Source organism: Lethenteron reissneri, chromosome 47 (assembly GCF_015708825.2).
Source record: "Lethenteron reissneri isolate LAM-NWPU_2019-01 chromosome 47, ASM1570882v1, whole genome shotgun sequence".
NCBI classification, from domain to species: domain Eukaryota; kingdom Metazoa; phylum Chordata; class Hyperoartia; order Petromyzontiformes; family Petromyzontidae; genus Lethenteron; species Lethenteron reissneri.
In genome coordinates this window covers 462,304-479,642 of record NC_083825.1, presented here as the reverse complement: position 1 = coordinate 479,642, position 17,339 = coordinate 462,304, and the positions used below count along the sequence as shown (strand labels likewise).

Below are 17,339 nucleotides of genomic sequence, written 5' to 3'. Positions count from 1 at the left end.
CAAATTTCCGATGGTCTAAAGTCGGTTTTGGCTAAAGGGATGAACTTCGCAGTCACCCCCAAACACATACCAGTAGATGACATTATTGCCCAGGTCGATGTAGCTCTTAAGGGGTTGGGACACATCGCTGCAGACGTGACAAGATCTGAAATTGCTGCAACCCTCAAAAGCGATAAGATACCAGTCAGCAACATCAGTAAGTATGAGCGTTTTGAGTTATCTCAATTGAAACAGAGGGATGATATCTCATCATGGGACCTCCTTTGCCACTACCACAATATGAGAATAGGTTCCCCTTTTTTCTGGCAACAAAACAATCCGCAAAGCCATCACCCCAACCGTAAGGAAGCAGCCATCTGAGGATCCAATCAAAACCATCGCCTTGCCATACACAGCAGGGGTAACCAAAATATTTCCAAAATCATGAACAAACACAAGATCCAGGTCGATTTAACACAGTACAAAAATTTCATGATCTGATCCGATCTGTGAAGGACAATATTCCTGACATGCAATATCTTGGCGTCTACAAACTAAGCTGTATCTGCAGCAGCAGTTACATTGGGGAAACTAAGCGACATGTCTTAGACCGTGTTCGTGAGCATAAGGCAGATTTTAAACACGGCAGGACCAATACTTCTGCCGTGGCCGATCATTATTTTAATGCGGATGGCTCATACGAAATTTATTTCTCTAAGACGATGGTACTTTGCAAGCCTACTGGCTATCAACAAAGATTCGTTCATGAAGCCATCCATATATAGACACAGACACAATTTCAACCGAGAGGAAGGTTATAAACTCAGAAATCATTGGAAAGATGTCATCAACCACTTTGGGTCATGACTTGATTTGTGTTGTCTTGTCAACCTCCACCGTCAGCAGTGTGGGTGTGTGGAGTGAGGTGCAATGATTGCCTGGAGGCCGTTTTGGTGGAGACCCACTAACTGCTGAGTTGTTTTCTACATTCACATCAGCTGCCCGCCCATGCTGCTGACACACTTGGGCTACGCGCGTCTCTAAACTTTATAAACAGTTTGCCTTTAGAGGCTAAACCCCTTCTCCTGATGACGACCGCTTGTGTAGCGATCGAAACGTCGTGGTTTTAGTTTTTATTTTAATTTGCTTTTTATTGTTTATTTTATTTTATTCAGGTTAGAACGAGGCTACAGTGTACATTATGGACTGCCAGTACACTCACTCCGATTTAGAACCAGGCTACAGTCTACATTAGTGATTTATATATATATATATATTTTTTAATTCACTTTATTAGTATTATTTTTATTAAAAAAATGTATCTACGTGACTTTACCGAAAGAACTAAAGAATATGAGTCTCCATGTCTCCAATCTCAACGCCCTTGTTCAATATTCTACCACGCTTCCTTTGTAAGGTTTGGACTCGCCACTTTCACAGTTCCGTATGCAATTGCCTGTTGGGAAGAAAGTCAGAGGGTCATTAGAAATCAGCAGGTGCCGATGAAGTTATCTTTCCCTGTATTTAAAGCACCTGTGCTCAATCAGCTCAGTTGGTTTGAGCTTCAATTGAGAGACGTCGCCTCTGATAACACCAGGGGGCGGTCATGTCTATTTGTATGTTCCAACCTCCCTACACAATGTTCAGTTCCAATCGTTCTAACATCACAACAATTAATCAATCATTCATGAAGTTAATTCACTTGCTGTACTGCCAACTCCTGGATACCTCGCCGCCAAAGTGGTTAGGGTGATTCTACACAAATCTTTGCCTGATCCACCAACCCTTGATCCACCAAGCCTTCCGGATCACAGATCGTTAGTTCTATCTTCAGTCCAACTTTCCACTGGATTGTGCGGTGGTGGTGATAATTATCATGACTCATTTATACATACAGTGTACTCAAGCTCATTTAGTAATTCAGTAACACTATTATGTTAATATTTACAATAAGCTCCGTTCACCTCGTTATATTTATGCAAACCCCACATCCATCTCAGAAACAGACATAAACACCCCTCCCCCTGCTCATCTCTCTTACTGGACATGCGTGATAAAGAGCTTTGTAGCTCATCGGATTCCCCAGCACTGTATGAATACAAATTCGTATTCTGATCATATGACTCCAGCAGAACACTGTCCTATTTAATGTTTTTCTATATACGTAAACCCACCACGCCCACCTACCCTTTGCGAATATGAACCAATAGGGAGGCGAGGATTCCGCGGCCCTTTAAAGAGCGAGCGGATGACGCGAGAGCGACACTCGCTGCTGAAGCGACGCACGGAGCAGAACGCGAACCCCGGAGCCAGGCGGAGGAAACTCAAACGTCAACCAGCACCACCACCAGCAGCAGAAGGTCACACAATGGCCATCCCGCCGACGTGCACGCGATTCTCGGACGAGTACACCTTGATGGAGGAGCTGGGCAAGTGAGTAAACCCGCATGAGAACAAGACTAAGATACCCCCCCCCCACAGTGTCGACTTGAACAGACTGTTGGGTGGGCGAGTTGCTATGAGCGAGTAGCAAAACCTTTGAAGGCACAGCGGCACACGAGGGGGTTTACGGTGGAACAGCGCCACGCCCGGCCGCCTTTGTCTCGCCGAGTTCGACCGAGGGGAGACCCAGGACCGGTTCCGATAATCGCGAATCGAACTCGGGGTCGCCGGGTTCGAAGCGCGGTGCACTTCGCCGCTGCACTACCGCTCCTCGCACCCAGTTGCAAGCACGCACACACACGCACACACACACGCACGCACACCACGGATTGTGCTTGTATGGGCGACCACCGTGCAGAACAGGTGTTATAGGATGCGTGCTTGGCAACGGAGCCGCAGTGCAGCAATATCCGTCGTTGTGAGCCGACTTTCTGTGCTTGCACGCTCACGCTCCCCGCGTGCATCAGCCCAGCCTCGTACCAGCGTGGTGAAGTATGGTCATGCACCTGAACAGCACTTTGCTCCTCCACTGCTGGATGAAGCCGCATGCCGAATCGGCCGCGGTCGTTGTTTTAGCCGGGTTCATAATCGCAGTGCGATAAGCACTCCGCCACCGCTCTCCCATTAACATGAAAGTAGAATCTCGCTTTGATGACATTGTCGTGCCTCCACGTGCGTTTACGCAGACGGGGGGGGGGGATGTCGTCGTTCCGGTCTCCACGTGCCTCTGCGTCTCTCTCTGGCTGTGCTTGCATCTCTCTCTCTCTCTGGCTGTGCTTGCATCTCTCTCTCTGGCTGTGCTTGCATCTCTCTCTCTGGCTGTGCTTGCGTCTCTCTCTCTGGCTGTGCTTGCATCTCTCTCTCTCTCTGGCTGTGCTTGCGTCTCTCTCTCTGGCTGTGCTTGCATCTCTCTCTCTGGCTGTGCTTGCGTCTCTCTCTCTGGCTGTGCTTGCGTCTCTCTCTCTCTCTGGCTGTGCTTGCATCTCTCTCTCTGGCTGTGCTTGCGTCTCTCTCTCTGGCTGTGCTTGCATCTCTCTCTCTCTCTGGCTGTGCTTGCGTCTCTCTCTCTGGCTGTGCTTGCATCTCTCTCTCTCTCTGGCTGTGCTTGCGTCTCTCTCTCTCTGGCTGTGCTTGCATCTCTCTCTCTCTCTCTGGCTGTGCTTGCGTCTCTCTCTCTGGCTGTGCTTGCATCTCTCTCTGGCTGTGCTTGCATCTCTCTCATGCCAGCAGTGTGACGCCCCCACGCCCATGAGTCGGTCGGTGCCGCCGCGCGTCATTCACCGCCCGCGCGCACGACGGCCACAAAGCAGCACCGTGCCAGCTGCCACCCACCCACCACCCACCCACCACCACGCACCGTGCCAGCTGCCACCCACCCACCACCCACCCACCACGCTCCGTGCCAGCTGCCACCCACCCACCACGCTCCGTGCCAGCTGCCACCCACCCACCACCCACCACCACGCTTCGTGCCAGCTGCCACCCACCCACCCACCACCCACCCACCACCACGCACTGTGCCAGCTGCCACCCACCACCCACCCACCACACACCGTGCCAGCTGCCACCCACCCACCACCCACCCACCACCACGCTCCGTGCCACCCACCCACCACGCTCCGTGTCACCCACCACGCTCACTCTTACGCTCAACACATCGCTTCTGCACGTGCCTATCTGCCTACCTGCTTGACTACCTAGCTGCCTGTCCTTCCTGCCTATGCTACCTTTGCACCTGCCTACCTACCTACCTGCTTGCCTACAAACCTCCTTACCTACAAACCTCCTTACCTACAAACCTCCTTACCTACAAACCTCCTTACCTACCGGCCTACCGGGTTACCTTCTTGCGGACCAGGCTCCCTCCGCTAACAATCGATGGTGTGCTTGAACACGCACGCACACACAGGGATGCCCTACCTGCCCTCGCGTACCTCCACTGCGTGTCGTACGTGTGTGTGCGCTTGGCCTCCTTGCTTCTCTCCCTGCGTGCCTGTTGTGCATTCCTCGTCCCGTTATCTGCCTAGACCTGCCGGTTTCACCTGTTGACTGCCCGTTGATCACGTGCGCACACACACATGCATACCTGCCCGCCACACCCTTTCCCCCCCTTATCAACCTTTGTATTTGCAGACATTCCCATTTATCCTTGTCCTAGCCTGCTTTAGCCGTCTTTCTCTGTTCACCTTCTTTATTCAGCCGTAGTAAACAAATAGATATATAACGGTGGCTTTTATATATATGCACAGGAAGGCCTCGATGAAAACCCCGCCATGCATACACATGACGAACTCTTAGAAGCTCTACACCGATGGCTTCAAAAATCCACTGCGGTGCTGCATTACCATCTCTCCCGGCTACCTTGCAGCCCAGGCCAACAACCCCCTTGGCATTCACGGGGCTCCACGCCTTATCTTATCGACACAGCGGCTTTGGTTTGCTTGTGCGCTCTACGCTCACCTTTGCCTGCCACACGTGCTTACATACACACTACACACTGCGTGTGTATGCATATGTAAATATACATACATATACACACACACTGTGTGTGTATATGCGTGTGCCTGCACAAATGCCCTGCGTGTGCCCCAAACTAAAGCCACTAGCACCGCACGTTTTTTGATCTTTGACAAAATATCTGTTCCCCGTCCTTCCAAGTCTGTCGACTGTATCCCATTCCACGATACATGGCGCCATGATGGCGAGATGTTAACTCCCTCGCCTGGTACGCAGGAAGTCGTGGGTTCGATCCACTCCCTGTAACACCTTTATATTTGGAGTTTGCATGTTCTCCAATGTGGTAACGTGGACTTTTCTCCGTGTCCTCCAGTTTTTCTCTCCACGTTCAGAATCAACATGTAGTTCAAGCATTTTGCTGCTTTAAATTTCCACAAGACGAGCCACTTTGTTGAACTATCATTTGTGGCCGGGTTGCTTCTGAAAAACAGCTATATAGCTCAGTGGGCCTTACGATATATACGTAAAAAATAATTCAAATATATATTTATTTACCTCTCCGAATCGTCACCATCTCGCCATGCTCAATCCACTGCTGGGTGAAGGCCTCCAAAGCGGCCGCCACCTCTCGTGGTCTCGTGACGCGGCCGTGTAAATATTTTTTTCAACGAAACGAACTTTTACCCTTTTGGAATATGTTTGGCTTGCACTCGCATGCGGTGTGCGTCACGCGGATGGAGATTCGTTTTCATCAAAACACAAGTTGGGGCTAGATCGAATGACTGTAAAATTGCTCCTCGCGCACATTCAATCGCTCGGTGCGTACGGCTTGCACGATGACTGTAAATGGTGGCATTGTGATGTTTAACCGGTCAGAGAAACCGGTGAATGGGGGGGCGATGACTTGGCGACTGCTGTGTGTGGTAATGGCCACAGGCGCCAGTTTGTCTCCCACATTCTCCGATTAGCACGGTCGGCGACGTACGGCGCCAAAGAAGTTCAACATACATTCTAGCCGCCGGTCTTGAATTTTTTCATTCAAAACCGCTTTTGTTTTTTTTTCCCTTTCCCAGGGGCGCCTTCTCCATCGTGCGCAAATGTGTGAAGGTCGCCACCGGCCAGGACTTTGCCGCCAAGATTATCAACACCAAGAAGCTCTCCGCTCGAGGTGCAGCTGCGTGTGCGGGCATGCGCGGGGGCATGTGCGGGCGTGCAAGCGTGTGTGTTTGGGATGTGCATGCAAAACAGACGAAGGTAAAGGTGCAGCCCTGCAATGTCCTTGCTCGCACCATTTGCTGGCAGAATGGCCTACATCAGAGGGAGCCCCAAGAGAAGTCCCTCTGATGTAGGGTATTTGGCCTGTTCTTCCATGCTAGGCAGGCAATTTCGAAGAGGTGACTACCCACTCTGTACCCCGACACATGGCACATGCCGATCTACCAACTGCAGCTTGACCCATTAACACCGCTGAGTGGACGGAGGTGGAGAGGTTGTGAGAAACTTGGGCCATTATTTCAGCTGACGTAGCTGGCGATGGAATTGAACCTGCGACCACTGGATTACAAGTCCAGTGTGCAAATCAATGCACCGCAGCAGAAGCTCCTGGGATGTGTATTGTGCGCGTGTGTGGTTCCGTTATGAAAGTGATTGTCGCCCATACAACACTGCACCCTTGCCATTAGAGGATGTTTAACAGTGGTTTTGTGCAGAGGGGTCTGCTCTGGTAATTCCATGTAATTTTTGTTTATATTGCCAGGTAAGGCCCACTGAGCGATATAGCCCGTGTTCAGAAGCGACCTCGCCACATATGATGGCTCGACAAAGTGGTTTATCATCACGTGCAAATTTATCGCAGCCGAATACTCTGAACGCACGATTCTAAATGTGGAGAGAAAAATCAGAGGACCCGGAGAAAAATCTGTGCGAATACGGGGAGAACATGCAGACTCAAAATATGCAGGCTTCAGGGTCTGGATTGAACCCACGACCTCCTGCATACGGGGCGAGGTAGTTAATATGGTGCCATCGTGGTGCCCTGCATGCACCTGCGGTCGTTTGCAGAAACGACACCGTAGCTCCCTTGCAAAGTGGATTGGGGGTGCGAGCAGCAAGTGTGATCGCTAGCCCACGACCATGTGCCAGTGTTGCCTCTGCATCTAAGGCACACAGCTGACATTGAGTATCCTGTGATCGATTTTGTAAGTGCACGATACCGCTGTGCATTGGTGTCCTATACCAGTTTTCTAAACTTCAATATTTGTATTGCGGTTGAGGTGGACTAATTGTCCGCAGTGGTTGGCACACCTTTATAGGAACCCAGCAAACTTTGTTCGATTACCCAGGCTGGTGAAGTATGCTCAAAATAACCCCCGTGATTCGCACAGCGTAGGGAGGATATCATCCAGCAGTGGATTAACACAGAGGCCGTCATGTTTTTGTGTATTATAGTAAACATGTTAAAAGGTTACTTTTATTTAATTCTGAAAGCCTCACGTGGTCAAAGTTAATTTCTTTCTCAGAAGCACTCCGAAAAGGACATTCGACCAACTCCCAATCATAGCAACGATCGCCACTTAAATCCTGTTTTGCCAGGCCTTCTTTTGAAAGTGGAGGTAATGAATGTCAACGAGCTCCCGTGCATCGAGAGGGAGGACACTGAATTGAATTTAAATGGGGGGGGGGGGGGGGGCGGCCAGTCGTGTGTGCATGCGCACGTCGGCACGGCCAGGAACAAAAAGAAATGCACACATGCCGAGTGATGGACGTGTGCGTTTTAGGCGTGCGTGTGTGTGCTAGTGTTCTTGCGGTAGTGCAGCAGGTCACGCGCTGCGCCGAGAACCCTGGTTGTCCGAGTTCGATTCCTACTTACGGACCAATAACGGTGACGAATATTCAAACCGGTCCTGGGCCTTCCCGAGGTTGACTCGGCCTCAACTGAGTATCCAGTGCAATGTGGAAACATCAGTGCTGGGGAGACAAAGGCGGCCGGGGGCGGTATTGGCCACCCACCCCCTCGTGTGCCTTGCCGGCCTTCACAGGTGCTCGCAAACAGGACTTACTCCACAACAGTCTGTTATCTTTGTTCTTGCACGGTGTGGCCTAGAGCTGGAGTAAAAGCATTTGGTAGCCAGTGCTGAGCCAACACCACTGAGATCTTGAGCTTTAAATCCAGGTTCCAGACACCTGTAATTAAAGCACATTCTCAAGTGTAGTGAGTTGATGGTCTTAGACAAATCACAAATTACTTCACACGCAAACAAACCCCATGTTAATTTGTTTATGCACTTACACTTTTTTGGTTGCATACCAGCTCGGAATTTTTTAAATTCCTTTTCACTGCTTTGCAACTAACCTTACCACTATAAGGGGTGCCACAGTGGCAGGGTGTTCACTACCTCGACTGGTATACAGGAGGTCGTGGGTTCGATCCCGACCCTGACACCTATATATTTGGAGTTTGCATGTTCTCCCCGTGATTGGGTACATTTCTCTCTGGGTCCTCCGGGTTTTCCCTCCACATTTAGACACATTCATTTAGAGCATTTGGCTGCTATACATTTACACACGACAAGTCACCTCGTTGAAGTGGCCAGGTCACTTCCCTGGTAACAAAAGCATAGTTTAGTAATGCAGAGTGGGCGACCAAGGTATCTGCGCTCGACCACGTGGACCAAAAGGGATCTCGGGAGGTAGTTGTGACGTCCGCTTCTGTGGCTCTGCGAGAGATCTGAACTGATCCATCATCGCGCGGCGTGTCGCCGCTGATAACGCAATCCGCATGAAAAAGAAAGAAACCTCACCTGACAACGGTGCCGCAGCTTGCGTTTGCGGGGCGCCTGCCCACGGCCCCTCCCCCCCACCGCTCGTGCAGCCAGCGTCCTGCAATTGCACATCGAGGGGCAATTATTTCCGCCAATTAATTGACAATTTGAACAAATTCATTGCTTGCTGAATAGCAGTTTATTGCCGGGGGTACAATTTGGCTCTGTTCTGCTGGTGGTGAGACGGTAAAGCACACATCAATGAATGTACGGTGTTGTCCTTTCATTAGACGACTAGAATCCCTTATTTTCTTTGACACTCATTAATGCGTTCCTTGTGCAATGCAAACCTGGTAGACTGTGGTCACATGGATTGGCTGTCTTTAATATTTTATGACCTCACAGCTTTGTTGAAATCCGTGCATCCTTGCAGCGGAGCGCACGCTGCAAGGATGGTTCATGACAATCGGAACAGCACCACGCAGACGTTTCCCCGAGCGCTACACAGAATGCTTCCAAGTGTCCCTATTGCAGCAATTGAACCATCAGATTTGTGCAAACTGGTCAAGGTTGTGATCGCCTCTGACCTCAGACCCACCCGACCACCCGACTAAACTCGGCAGTGCATGAATGCCTTGCCGGGGGATGATCGCCCATGCAAATGACGGTGGCGGATTGTCTCCAGCTCCAGGGCGGATTTGGGAGCTCGTAGCGGGGGGAGGGGGGGAGGCAGCTGCACGGGAGGGCAAGGGGGGGGGGGTACTTTTGCACCGCCGCGCGTCTGCGCGTGCATCGCCGCACGCGTCTGCGCTTGCATGCATCGTGCATGCACGTGCGTGTGACTGTGGCGGTACAACACAGGCGGTGGAGGGAGTCTGCGCTCAGGGGATGTTGCAGAGGGTGGGTGACTGCGGCACTGCAGAGGCTTCTTGGATTATCGGATTAGGCTGCCCAGGATAAAACTTGACGGCTAAACCCGGCGCGAGTTGCACGTCGCCCCCGCTGGCTACGAGAAGCAACAAATAGAAGCGGTAATGTCAGCGGTTTTGAACTTCAATTATACATTATTATTGTTCTATATATATCTTTTTTTTACCAGTATTTTGTCTCCTTCATTGCTGACACGAGCTACCTTTCGACAGCCCCAGGGCATTCATAAGGAAGCTTAAAATCTAGAATTCATAAGGAAGTTATAATTAAGCAAAAATGTTTATATTTTACCAGGGTAAGGCCCACTGAGCTACGTAGCTCCTTTTCAGCAGCCGCCTGGCCGCACACGACGGCTCAACGAAGTGGCTCATCACGTGGATATTTCCAGCAGCCCATGCACTCTTAAACACATGTTTATAAATGTGGAGGGAAAAACCAGATAACCCAGAGAAAAATCTATGCGACTACGGGGAGAAACATGCATACTCCAATTATACAGATGTCAGGGTCGGGATCGAAGCCACGCACTCCTGCCTACCAGGTGAGACGGTTAACATCTCGCCGCTGCGGCACCCCAAGCGTGTTTGGGTGGGGGGTGCTGTGAGCAGCTTTGCAGAACGGAAGGGCGGGCGCGCCGTGCAGGAATGCTCCGATCACCGCTTGACTTTCCTTCGAGCGAGGTGGGCAAGGGCAGGGTCTGTCCGCTGACCAACGCTCACAGTTTGGAGAGATTAAATCTCTGTGCGTGTCTCTCTGCGGGGAGTGAAAGTGCGGCGGTTCGTGCGCTGCGAAACGAACCCGGCGACCCGTGTTAGATTCCCGCCCTCGGTCAACACCAGTGACGCTTATCTGAACCGGTCCTGGGCCTCGCCTAGTTCAACTCGGCCTCAAACGAGTACCTGGTGCGGTGTGTAAACTTTTCCACTGGGGAGACAAAGGCGGTCGGACGTGGTGCTGGCCACCCACCCCCTCGGTGTACAGTGCCGACCTTCATAGAAGTGCTCGTGAACAGCACTCGCCCCACAATAGTCTGTTCAGACTACACGGGGGATCTTCCTGTTGTCCCTGTACAGAGGGGAGAGTCTCTGTGTGCGTCTCTGTGGAGCGGTGCATCGCTGGGCTCGTATGGAGGGGACGGGGTTAACCAAGAAAGGTCAGCTCATTGCAAATTATCAGAGATAATCACTCCAGGCGGCTAGGAATCCACCGAAGCAGTGCACAGGCGTGTAGCTGTTAATCCGCCCGCGGTGCTGAGGCGACCAGGGGGTTGGTGGATGCCCCACGATGGGAAACGTATGTGGGCAATGCACCCTGCAGCGAAATGCGCATGGGATTCCATTTTAATTGGCCACTGTGTAGCGAGTGCGTCGGCCAGGCGATAAGGCTGCGGCTACGACACGGCAGCAGCGCGAGGCTGGGACAGATGGACCGTTGCAGAGTCTCGCAAGCGACACGTCTGCAGAGCCACTGAATGCAATCGCTTTTCAAAAATGTTATTTATTTATCCAGATTTGGTCAACCTTTAGGAGGCGGCTTGGGAGCCTCGACCTGGCATGGCCACCTGCTCTGAATTTGTGCACTTTTGACAGCTGGATTCCCATCTCCTGTCATCTCTTTTTATCATCATCACTAGCCATGATCAGTCCACTGCTGAATGAAGGCCTGCCCATGCTGCCGCCACCTTATCACGGACGTGCAATGTCTAACAATCCATCCCAGAACCTGCACCGTGAAATTATTTTAATCACTCCATCTCCTCGGTGGACGTCATCTCGGACGTGTTACATTCCTAAACGCATTTACTTCTCTTAATAGTTTGGATGATGTCGTTTAACGTGCGTATTTTTTCTCCATTTCTGTCTCTCTGTATAATTTAAATCGTTGACCTCTTCGTGCTTCTCCACGCGCCGTTGCGCTTATTCGGGGAATTGTCAAAGTTCGCCCCCCGATTCGTGAATCTGATGTGAAATATCCGGCGGTGTGTGTGGGGTCCACAGCGCGGATCGCAAATCGCTTGATGACAATTTCGGTCAAATTCTCAGACAAAATTAACAGCGGTGACTTTGACTTTGAGACAATGTTAGATGGTTAAATTTTGGGGAGGCCTTCATCCAGCAGTGGATAGATCGATGCTGTTGATGACTTTCACCGAGCTTTCTACTTGGTTAAATAAAGTGCAGTACATTCTGCTTGACTTGACAAGCGCACGTAGTGAATGCTTTGATAGCTGTACCTTTATCGAGTGCGCTTGCCAAAAAAAAAAATCGATGCAGTATTTTTTTCAATATATATTCCTAGCGTTGCCTTCGCAAGCTGTACTCGCTTGTGTTCGTCTCCAGGGCCTGGGCTTGTGACGACGTCAATACAGATCCCCTCTATCTCTCTCATCTCTACCTCTCTCATCTCTACCATGTCCGCATGTGTGCCGCCCACCCCCCCCCCCCGTCTCAGGAGTTGGGGAGACATGGGGAGAGGGACGCGTCTCCTCTTTTCAGTACCACAATCCAGTAATCATTTAAAATAATTCAGGACGGCTTTGTCAATCAACTTGTGGGCGACCGCATCGCCCACGCATTTTGCCATATTTCACCACATTGCTCAGTGCGGGATTGGTGAAGATGTCACTTGCCACCGATGTTAGCCGTGACCGGGAACCAAACTCCGGTGTCGATTGGATTCGCGTCACAGGATGAAAACCACCGCTATCCCCTCGTACCCGCGATAATAATCCAGCATGCACCTGTAATGAGGCCAGTGGAACTGAAAGACGTGGGTGGAGGGCAAGACGGAGGCACAGAGCTGGGGAGGTGAAGGAAAGAGGGGTGGGTGTGATGTGAGGTAGGGGGGGAGGGGGTTGTCAATAGAGGAGGAGTTGCACACGGAGAGAGAGCCAAGAAGATGGAGCGATGGTCTAAAGCGATACGGATTCAATGGAGGTCACAGTGGCCGCGTTTTAAACCGACTCCACCCGTGGTTTTTGAACGGACTCCCCATCCCCCCCGTCCCCCCCGTCCCCTCCCCTGTGGTCCCTATCCCCCCCCCTCCCCCACCGTGCCAGTGAGCGGTGCAGCAGCGATTGTGACGCAGAGAACATCAAATCCCCGGGGGGAGCCTCGGTGCAGGAGTTGAATTTTGATATCTGGGTCAGGCCGCTGCGCATCGTGCAGCCGGGCGCGCGGTGGGGGCGGTGGGGTGGTGGTGGGGGGGGGCGGTGGGGGGGGGGCGGTGGGGGGGCGGTGGTGGGTGGTGGGGGGCAGTGGGGGGCGGCGAAAGGGTTTTTTCCCTTTCGTTTCATTTCATTATTTCCTGCTTGCCCCAGAAATTGATCGCTGTGGATCCACGCTTTTTGGCACGAATGGCAAGAGGCCACTACGCCAGCCGTGCGTGAGAGACCCCCCCCCCCCTCTCCCTCCACTCGATTCGGTTGATGGTGGGCAGCGTCGACGAGAAGCGTCGAGTCCCGCCTTGGCCGATCGTCTCCACATCCGTCGTGATCGTCACGTTGGGACGAAATACAGCGGACCTGTTCGGCGGGATGTTTGCACAAATGCAGTTGTCATCGTTATTATCTTTAAACGATCGTCTCCGTCGTAACATTTGGCGCTATCGCCAGCAAGATATTGTCATCGTCATTTAGTATTCAATGTCGTCACCAGTCGGTCATTATCGACATTACCACCACAATAATCATAATCGCAGAATTACAATTCTTGTTGCAATAATGTTTGATATCATCACCGTCGCACTATTGTTTATCATCGGCATTATCGTCACGTTTTATTCATAATCTTACAATAATAATCTTCATTGTCATCTCCGTCTTGTGATATTCATCATCCTGTAAAATGTATCCTAACCTCCATTTTCGTGTATGTGTCATCATCGTCGTCACATCAAACGCAACAGCAGAAGCAGTGCCATCTCCTAGTGTTACATTATCCACCGCTGGATGAAATAACTCCGTTCCTCTGGCACAACCTGCCTTCTTATAAACACGAAGCTTCGCTTTGCATCCGGAAGCACGTTTTGTCTTCCATTTGCCTTCTCCCCATTTCCACAAGCTGCACTTGTGCATTCTCGCGTCTGTCGTGTCGCCAGCAGTCTCGAGACGGCGCGTGGCTTTCGCAGCGCAGACTTCATCGATCATGTGATCAGATTGCGCCGCTGCTGGTGGCCGGGCTTGGAGAGGAGACCGGGATGGAGAGGGTCTCCCCCTTGATTTCGTTAATTGGATTTGGACCAACTCGGGTCCCCTCCTTCGCGAGAGGCCGCGTCCTCCGTCTAGCGTTGACGGAGCCCCCCCCCCGCCCCCACAGCCTATGCTCATGCGGCCACATGTTGGGTTTTTTGTTATTTTGTGGGGCTTCTCCTTTTTCTGGTTGGCTTTCGGTTCCCTGTCGTGCGCTGGAGCGAAACAACCGACCCAACTGTGACTGCTTCACCGATCTTCAAGATTCAAATTGTGGGAGCGATCAAATTGCGTTCTTGTCGAAGAAGGGCCACTTGCCCAACACGTCACCTGTTGTTGTCGTTGTCGTCGTTGTAGTCAACGTTGTCTTGTAAGGCCCGCGGCGATGTTGCCGAGGCCGCGGCGGATTGCCACGCGCCTCCCCGGCCCCACAACGCGGGGGCCCGAGGGTATCGGCGGCCCCGGCTCGGTGCCGCGGCACGGCCGTTCTGAACCGCAGGAGACATCCGGCAAACTCTTGCCGCAGCGCACGCTGAAGGCGGGGAGCAAAGATCGTAGGGAGGTTGTGAGGGGGGAGCCGCAGGAACGCGGCGATCGAGTTAACCGCACCGCCCACTCTGCTGCGCCCGACGGCATCGCCCCGCGCGGCTCGCTGTGCGCGGTGGCTGCCGTTCTCAGCGGTGTCCAGGCTCACCCCCCCCACCCCTCCTGCTTAGCTTTGGCTTCCGAAATCTTGATGAGGGTCCGGGGTGCGTTTTACGAGGTGCATTTTACGAGGTGCATTTTACGAGGTGCATTTTACGAGGTGCATTTGCAGCGTGAATTCTGCGAACGCACATTGCGTGCAGAACGCTTCGGTGGGGCTCAACCGACTCGTGGTGGTGGTGGCGACCAGCGTGAGCCGCCACCCCCTCCACCCCAACCCCGTTCCTCTGCTGCACCACGTGGCCACGCACCCTCCGCTACTTTCATCCCCAAAAATGTTACGACCGATTCCGAAGCTCCGATCCTCGCGCTTAAATAAAAGTGTCAAGCCGGGCCGGACCGATGAATCGTCGCGCAGAGGCTCTCGCGCCGGCTCCGCCGAGCCCGTGTGTGTTGTGTGTTTTGTGTTTTTGCGAGTCTTGGCGACGCGAGAATTGACTTCATTATAAGGCTCATTAATAATACATTTCTTATTAATGGCGTGACAATCTGTCGGGGGGAGGGTGGGAGGAGGAAGGAAAAGACGAGCCGGAGCCTTCGCTGAACTCGCTTTGATGATGACGACAACGACGCTACCTCTCGTCGTCTCCATGTTTGCATTTTAAATTTAATTCGAGTTCGAATGTCCTCCCTGCTGTGCACTTGCTCCGCATTGCAACTCGGGTGGCGGGGTGTGGGGGGTTCCCGGCGGTGTTATCGCGGTGCGGGGTTATTGTTATTGCGGCGCTAGAGTAAATGTCGCTCTCTTATTCGTCGTCGTCGTCATTGTGGCTGAGCACTGCCGCGCTTGGAGCGGCTGTGCGGCTCGAGCTCCCGTGGAGGGCTCGCGCGCGGAGCGGCCATGCGGGCTGACACAGAGACCCCCTCCCCCCAACGCACGCGTGTTGGGGGTGGGGGGTGGGTGGAGTGCGCTCCTCGGCCAGGAACGTGACAAGCGCCCGCACCGCCCGCAGGCACCATTCCTGCCGCGGAGCCACGTGGAACCCGGCCGGCCGTTGACGTCCGCTTTCCCCTTGTACAATGTACACGTGGCTTGTTTGTCACCATGGATAGCTTTGCTCACTCGATCGCTCGCTCGGGTGGCCGCGAAGGAAGCGGCATTTCTGGGAAATGTGATTAAAAGTTCGAGCTTTGGCAGCACCCGTTTTGGTAATCCGCGTTGGGCACGATGGTCAAATGAACGTGGGTTTTTAAAGATGGGGCTGTTTCGCCGGTGGGGTGTTGCTTTGTCTCATTGTGATTTTTTTTTAAACGTCGGCGCAATCAATTTCTGCAAATGCACTTTACGGGGCCCCCTTTTTTTGTTTATTCGCGCACGTTTGCCTGCCGACTCGCACCTTTACGTCCATCGCTTCATCGCTGTCACACTTTGCCGACGAGCAAAACCGAGTGTTGTTGTTGGGCAGCCTCAAATTAAGCAAATGCCGCGAGACAACGAGAAGACGTCAACATTTGTCTCACAAAGCACTCCACCACCACCCTGCGCTCTCTCCTCCTCTGCCATTTTCATAATTTTCATAATTTTCATTTATCTGCCCTCGTTAACCACCCAGGGTGTAGATGCATACCCGGTGGGTTTTTATGCATCGATGAAACGTCGAACCTGACACCACCGATATGCGCGTGGAGGAAGTTGTTTACGCTCGGAATTATTCTACCGAGGGGTAAAAAAAAAGGAACGCGTGGATTAGAGAACGTACCTCCGGCGACATCATCTTGATCACCGAGAAGCGCGAGGTGGGTGTGGGCAGGAGGACGCGCCCGTGGCCACACGGTGGACGATGATGGCCCGTGGTGGAGACGCGATCTGAGAGGGGCAGGCCGAAGGAGGGGAAATCCTCTCGATAATCTCGCGTGCAGGTGTTGGCGGATGGATCGCGGGACTGAGAGACGGCGACGGCTTGGGGACGCCTTAGTAATCATAATCCAGCAGTGGCTCGATCGTGGATTGACTGATTTTAAGCGCGCGTCTCATGCCCCGTGTTCGTTCGTGCCTTGTGCTGAAGGGGAAAGAGCAAAATTGGCTCGTGTCCCGTGTTTGTTGTGGGGCCGTCCCAGCCGCTAATGTTTGGACCGAGAACGTTGTTGTAAGCTCTGGCCCGGTTTGTCTAGGGAGATGTGGGGGGGGGGGGGGGGGTGGGGTGGAGGAGGGGGGGGCGACTATCACTTGGGCGATGGATACAATCCCGTCAGAATCGATCCGGCGCTTCACCTCCGCGAGACATATGTGCGGCGCCTCCGCTGCTCGTTCCAATGGACAATGTCGGCGGCGGCGGCCACGCTCAATCCACTGCTGGCTGAGGTGAAAGCTTCCCCCAATCTGCCTGCCAGCACCTCGCGTGAGCCCGCGATGTAACAATCCAACCTTGGCACGCCGCCGCGCGTGTTCTATTCTTTGGCTACCATTTCGTCGCTGTCGCTGCTGTTGACCGTCGGCCTGCAATCGTCCCTCGTTAGCCACTGCGGCGTGTCCTGCCCCTCAGCTCGCTCAACTGTTTGAATCGTGCCCCCCCGCCAACCTGCAGCGTGTGCTCTCTCTGCATCCCTGTCTTCGATTTTAGTGGGGGGGGGGGGGGGTTCAGTGTGCGTGATCACTCGAATCGGATCGCGCACACAACCCCTGAATTGTGGTGACCAATACGCGCAATCCCTGAATTGTTGTGCCCAATACGCGCAACCCCTGGACCGCGTTGACGGATGCCTGCTGCTTGAGCCAATGAAGCCCGCTTGGCATGTTGGCGTGCGGAGACTGCGCCGCGCCGCTCACCGGCACCAAATCCGTCTCCCTCCTTGCCACCGTGGCCCGTGCTTCGCGCCGGCTAATTCATCACGTGCCAGCACCGCCGCAGCATCTTGTTGTTGTGGCCTCGCGCCAC

The 17,339-nt window shown here is 52.9% G+C and overlaps 1 protein-coding gene across 2 annotated transcripts in view; it reads left to right on the top strand.

The window, feature by feature from the left end:
* The first annotated feature begins 2,237 nt into the window (after window positions 1-2,237).
* The window catches only part of LOC133354559 (calcium/calmodulin-dependent protein kinase type II delta chain-like), an 88,210-nt gene continuing 73,108 nt past the window's right edge, over window positions 2,238-17,339 (top strand). The window contains exons 1-2 of one of the 2 annotated variants that reach the window (XM_061571492.1): window positions 2,238-2,412; window positions 5,952-6,046. In XM_061571492.1, the coding sequence (XP_061427476.1) occupies window positions 2,348-2,412; window positions 5,952-6,046 (160 nt within the window). In that variant the 5' untranslated portion in view covers window positions 2,238-2,347. The remainder of the gene's footprint in view (window positions 2,413-5,951; window positions 6,047-17,339) is intronic. The other variant, XM_061571493.1, reaches the window with a different exon arrangement.